Source organism: Chelmon rostratus, chromosome 6 (genome assembly GCF_017976325.1).
Source record: "Chelmon rostratus isolate fCheRos1 chromosome 6, fCheRos1.pri, whole genome shotgun sequence".
Classification (NCBI taxonomy): Eukaryota; Metazoa; Chordata; class Actinopteri; order Chaetodontiformes; family Chaetodontidae; genus Chelmon; species Chelmon rostratus.
The window spans coordinates 15,033,279-15,039,561 of record NC_055663.1 but is presented as its reverse complement, the minus strand read 5'-3'; the positions used below and the strand labels follow the sequence as shown (position 1 = coordinate 15,039,561).

The 6,283-nt window shown below is 39.8% G+C and overlaps 1 protein-coding gene across 1 annotated transcript; it reads left to right on the top strand.

Moving 5' to 3' along the window:
- Positions 1-567: 567 nt before the first annotated feature.
- syt1b (synaptotagmin Ib) lies at positions 568-4,366 on the top strand. Its single transcript, XM_041938634.1, has 8 exons — positions 568-715; positions 1,780-1,961; positions 2,407-2,520; positions 2,664-2,831; positions 2,948-3,115; positions 3,421-3,538; positions 3,937-4,070; positions 4,160-4,366. The coding sequence occupies exons 1-8, from the start codon at positions 568-570 to the stop codon at positions 4,364-4,366; spliced, it is 1,239 nt and encodes a 412-aa protein (XP_041794568.1).
- Positions 4,367-6,283: the final 1,917 nt, after the last annotated feature.

Sequence of the window (6,283 nt, the reverse complement as noted above, 5' to 3'; positions counted from 1 at the left end):
CAGAACAAAACACATCACAACATTTTGCACTTGGGAGTCAGTCCTGGCAGCGAGACCTTTCTCTGATATACGTTGTTAACCTGCACTGATCATGACCTTGGCACAAGATCCTCACCTCTGGCAGCTCACCACGGAACAGCAGAGGTCCACGCGTGACACTTCAACTTCGCTTCTCCCCTTCCTCTCCTCCATCCCTCTCGCTCCTGCATGTCAGCAGGTTTGGCAGAGACAGCAGCTTGCATATCCTGTCTTCAAGCGTTAGTGCCAGGCCAGCAGAAACAGGAGAAGTCATTTGACACTGATGGTCATACAGCATCTATAAGCAGATTATTGCTTCACATACTGATCAATACCATTTATGGAAACTCTGCTCTGGTGTGTATGTGTTTTTGTGGTTTGTTTAGATGTTTTCTCAAATTTGATTTTTGGGGCATTTACATTTACATACATACATTTTGTTGTATGGAATAGTGTATGAGTTATTATGTCGTTAGGGCTAAGCCATCTTTTTCTGTATCTCTGTTTCTCTGCCAGTTTAAGTCTGGATCTGCTGTAACTCCTGAAATAATGACTGGGAACCGTAGAGCTGCCCCGACTGCACCAGGCACCCCTGCTACCCCAACCCACTTGCCAAATGCAGCAACTACCCCAGACCAAAAACAATCTGCAGGTCACAATCCCGACAAATTCATGAGTGAACTGCGCAGCATCCACAGTGAGTTAGACACCCAAATCATTATACATCTCCATGGACCTTTAGGCGGATCCGGCATAACTTAAATGTCCTGTAATGGTGCACCCATTAAAAACTGCATCTTGAAAGATATTTGGGTTACATATCCAAACACCAAAGCCACGTATAACCCTGGAGGTGGTAGAGCTGTGAGGCATCATAGTATTATCTTATTTAAAGAATATAAATGAGATCAAACCTTTGACAACTCCAGTAAAATGTCCCTGCTGGAGATTTGAGTTTAAAATTGATTTGAATAAAAGATGTGAAGTTTAAATGATACTTTTGAGTACTATGCTGGAAATACAGTGCTGAAGGTACTCAACCCAAAATTCTAAACTTTTCAATGTTTTACAGTACGACTATGGATATCATAGGTATATATTTTTCATTCTCTCAATAACTATATTTTAGAGAGAATTGTCTCTGATCTTGGTTTCATTGGAGAACTGGTTTTCAGGAATGTGTGACTGAATGGGGGACACACTGCAAAGGCCAGACAAGTATTTGCTCATATGGGACAGATTTACTACATTAACTAGGTTACATTTATAAATGCATCCAAGACAGCTATCTCCCTGGCAGAAGTGCATTATCTCCTTTTCATTAATTCAGAAATGACAGAGTCATAGATGTATGCTGCTTGTAATGCGATGTGCATGCACTGCATACTGGAGAATCAAAATTGGAAGTCATAAAAAATGGCATCTTGTATTTGAACATAAGAGATGGAAATGATAACTTTACAATACATGTATTGTAATACCGTATAACACCATCACAAAATGTGGCCTAAAAATGACCCCAGATTGGAATCAGTGCCTCTCTGACAACAGCATTTACTACAGGAGTATTGGATTAGATAGCAGTGTGTTTTCCAGTGTTCCCAGAATATAATTCCCTTCCTTTGTGATTGGGAAAAACGGTTTAATCATGAAAGGAAATTCAAGGGTTACATTTGAACATGGTATTCAAGTGGCTGACTAAGTGTGTGTAAATTAATTGTGTATCATCTATTTATGTGCATGTTTCATGTGGATTTGCAGTGCCATCATGGGCCGTTGCTGGCCTCTGCATTGTGAGTTTGTGCGTGGTGCTGTCGTGTGCCGTGTGTATGTGGAAGAAGTGCTTGAAAAAGAAGGACAAGGACAAAGAAAAGGACAAGAAAAAGGGAAAAGAGAAGAGCAAGGGAGATTTTGACACTGAAATGGATGGAGGTTACAACAAGGTACAGACGCACACACACACAGTCTCCCCCTGCAGATGTATTGTCCTTGCAATGTATCACAGTCGTGACATCGGGGTCACCCAGAAGTAGTAAAACTGTCAGTGTGTGTTAAGACTAATGGATGCTTTGCACATTGCTCATGCTGTCGTAAAGGTTGAGGTCTGAGATGAGTTGTTTTGGAGTGTTACACTGTCTTTAAGGATCCAGGTCACATTGGAACACACTGATGGTGTAACATTTCCCCCTTTGAACAATAAATAAATGTAAGATGGTAACAGTATCTTTGTTTAATTGCCTCTGGCTGTGTAATGCTATACAATATACTGTAGGAACACAGCACAAGTAGCTGCTCCACAAGTTGACAAAGGGTCCTCTTTGATTACTTGTAAAGCTATATATTTCACCTGCGTGTGATGTGTGTCTGTGTGTGTGTGTGTGTGTGCAGCCGCTGAAAGATGAAAGCAACAAAGAAACAGAGCTGTCAGATAATGAGCCCAAGGAGGAGGAGAAGCTGGGCAGGCTGCATTTCACATTAGACTACAACTTCACAGATAACATGGTGAGATGCTGCTATTTGTGATGACATGTTTTTGCCCACCATCTGCCAACTCTAAAATGTCACATTTTAATACTTCCCTCCTCTCTGTCAATTAGCCAGATTCTCATCTTGTGTTATTACTTTGCTTTGCCATCACTTTCTAGCTGGTGGTAGGCATTTTGCAGGCTGCTGAGCTTCCTGCGATGGATGTGGGAGGTAGCTCTGACCCTTATGTTAAACTCTATCTGCTCCCAGACAAAAAGAAAAAGTTTGAAACCAAAGTTCACAGGAAGACCCTGGAACCCAACTTCAATGAGACTTTTACATTTAAGGTAAATTAGAACCGGAAATGAATAAAAATGGAGTTGTTTATCCTGACTGGGTGTTCACAGTCAGCACTTGGCACGTGATATATTTCAAATCATCGTCTTTGATGTGTGTTCTGTAGGTACCTTACACTGAGCTGGGTGGGAAGACGCTGGCGATGACTGTGTACGACTTTGACCGATTCTCAAAACACGATGCTATTGGTGCTGTGAAGATACCGATGAGCAGTGTGGACTTCAGCCAATCTCTGCAGGAGTGGAGGGATCTGCAGAAGGCAGAGAAGGAGGAGGTGGGAACACACTGCAAAGCAAATTTTGCTTTTAGGTTGTTCAAAATTGTCCTTCATTGTTTCATTGTGGTTAGAGAACAAGGTTACTGGTGCTTGATGTTTCTTTGGCTTGAGTAAAATCAAATACTTTCTTCTTTTGATATTTACACTTAATTTCAAAGCCAGGTATACTGTAGAGAACAGTCACTGTCTCAGACTGCAGCCTGTTATTTCTGCTTCAATATTTTTTAATGTAATTGTGAAGCCATGGTTAACTTATTATACAAATCCCCCACAACATACTTATGTCTTTTTCTTTGCATCAGAGTGAGAAGCTTGGAGACATATGTTTGTCCCTGAGGTATGTGCCCACTGCAGGGAAACTGACGGTGGTGATTTTGGAGGCCAAAAACCTAAAGAAAATGGATGTGGGTGGATTATCAGGTGAGTCAAACAGAAAAGTATAAAAACCTTCATTCACATTCACTCCATGTCAAGTTCCTTTTCGTAAACACTTTTTTTTTTACTATCAACTTGGGTGCCACAATAAAGCTTTTTTTTTATCATTCAATCTTTTCAGTTAGAAATATAAATATGACTCAGTAGTATATTTCAGAATATGACCCAGATGCACCCAAAATAGCCCAGGTTTGTTAACCATGGCTAAGCATTAAGGCCTTCAAACATTTTTTAAGTGGTGTGTCCACTTTCAAGCAGTTTCTATTTGGGGGAAACTATCGGGAGCGACTACAATAGATGTTGTGTTTCACTGATGGAGTTACTGCATCACTGCCAGGCTGTTGGTCTGTTCCTTTGCCATAAAACCTCTCTGTCTCTACCAGACCCTTATGTGAAGATCCACTTAATGCAGAATGGGAAAAGACTCAAGAAAAAGAAAACAACGATAAAGAAGAACACTTTGAACCCTTACTACAACGAGTCTTTCAGCTTTGAAGTTCCATGTGAACAGATAGAGGTACATATATCTATATGCACATGCACGCACGCATATGCAATTCAACAGAAATTCATTACTTTTTTTTGTGTGTGTATTTTCACTTCTAGAAGGTGCAGGTAGCAGTGACTGTGTTGGACTACGATAAGATTGGGAAGAATGACGCCATCGGGAAGGTGCTGCTGGGCAGTAACAGCACTGGGACTGAGCTATGCCACTGGTCAGACATGCTGGCTAACCCACGGAGGCCAATAGCCCAGTGGCATAGCCTCAAACCAGAGGATGAAGTCAATGCACTAATGTCCAGCAAGAAATGAAACCATTACCTCAGTGGGCTATGAAACCTTGCAGCATTTACCTCAGCTACTTCTAATTTATGTCCCTACCTCTCCCCTAATTCCCCTAAAAAAAACCTTTTAAGCCACTTAACTATGTAAGTAAATCTACCCAATAATACCGTTTTACCCTTGACACTATCCAAGTCACTCTAATGGACCTGAAGCCTTCTTCTTTCAGTAATTCCCTCCTCCTGCTTCTACCTGAACTGCTACAAAGAGTTTTAATGAAAGATGTATGTACATGCTATTAAACCAGTTGAGATTTTTTGTACCTTTGTATGGTTTTCTTCTGTTCTGTGCTGTTTAACAACATGCACTCTACACCTGACATAAACATGATTTACCTGTAGAGGGAGACAATCCAAAGGACAATGAAATTAGGTCCTCATTTGACTGCTATTAGCCTCTTCTTCACTCTCAAGATACTCACTGTTGACTTTTGCTAGTTAAATAATTGGTTGTAATCTGTTCCTTAGGTTGTAACTTATGTACTCTAAATTTCCGTTTTATCCCATCTCAACAGCTTACAATATGAATTGTAACTTATAAAAGCTTAGAAAGAACTCTGATTATGGTGTTGGAGTACAGCCTAGAATGAAAGAGACTGCCAAGATAAGCGTCTTGGCATCATAATTTATAGACTCTGTAAAATCACAGCCAAAATGACAGAACAGGCCAGACTCACATCAAGAATATGATAGGACATTTTTTCCTCTGTCTTTGTTGTGGTATTTTAGGACAGTTATGAAATGGGCCCTTTGAACAGATGACATTTTGACTTATAATAGAGGAACAAGGAAAGGCATTACTAACAATAACATTAATTATGTTAATAGCTCAGTTTCATTTAACTGTCCTAGTGAGACATTACATGTGAGAGTGAGCCAGCAGGCACAATACCAGAGCCCTGAAACTGAAGCAATTAAATGGAGTTCAGGCATCACCAATTGTATTATTTAAACCTGTACTCCTACTGTGACTAAATGTATTTTGTTTTTAGATCAGGTAAATCATCTCTGTTGAGGTACTGAGATTTATGCCCTTGGCATGTGTAAGATTTTTTTATAGTATTCATAGTGCTAAGTTACATACATTGTTTTTGTCCTTAACACTATATAGAAGCAAAACAATAAAAGGCGTCTAGGATTGCAAGCAATTTGGGCAATTCATCTCTATGGCTTGGCACTAAACAGACATGCCATTTCTCGCTAACCTTGCTAATATTCAGATTAGCATTACTACCATAAACTAGTCGTTGGCAAGAAGTTAAAAGAAAAACTTGCAACTATCTGGAAGGTAATGTTGGTTATCGACCATAAAGTTACATTGCTTAAACTAACGCAAATTTCTAGATGCACAAATATTAACTGTAAACTAGCTAAAATAGACTAGCTAAAACTAGCTAACTTTTCGCTAACAGTTACTATCATTATGACAATGAAAAAAACAACAGTTCCGGCAATATCACGCACAAAATGAACCCTTGAAGGCTACTAGGCTTCTACAGTAGCTGTATAATTAATTTTAAACTAATACAGATATTTATCTCACTCACTTTTCGATTAAGGAATCGTTTCTCACCAAGTTAACGTTAAATAACAGCTTAGATCAGCTAGAATTAGCTTAACCTTTATCACAGGTATGGTACGTTAGCATTAACGTAACGTAATGTCAAACTTGAACGCTGTGTTTTACTTTTTAGCTAGCTAGCGCAACTAACGGCAATTCTGTGTCGTTGACTGCCGCTGTAAAGTTCATATGGTTTAATTACAGAAAGTTACAACACTAGCTCACTGTTCTGATAAATTCTAGGTTAACGTAATTTCTGCTCAGTGTCCCAAGAACCTTTAAAACCGAGAGGCTTCTGCCAAGAGTGTGGAGCTACCCTGCCCCCTG

Coding starts and splice junctions, on each gene's coding strand:
- syt1b (XM_041938634.1), top strand. CDS start 568: ATGACTGGGAACCGTAGAGCTGCCCCGACTGCACCAGGCACCCCTGCT. Junction 2,832..2,947: donor ATGAGACTTTTACATTTAAG/GTAAATTAGAAC, acceptor TGTGTTCTGTAG/GTACCTTACACTGAGCTGGG. Junction 3,116..3,420: donor AGAAGGCAGAGAAGGAGGAG/GTGGGAACACAC, acceptor TCTTTGCATCAG/AGTGAGAAGCTTGGAGACAT.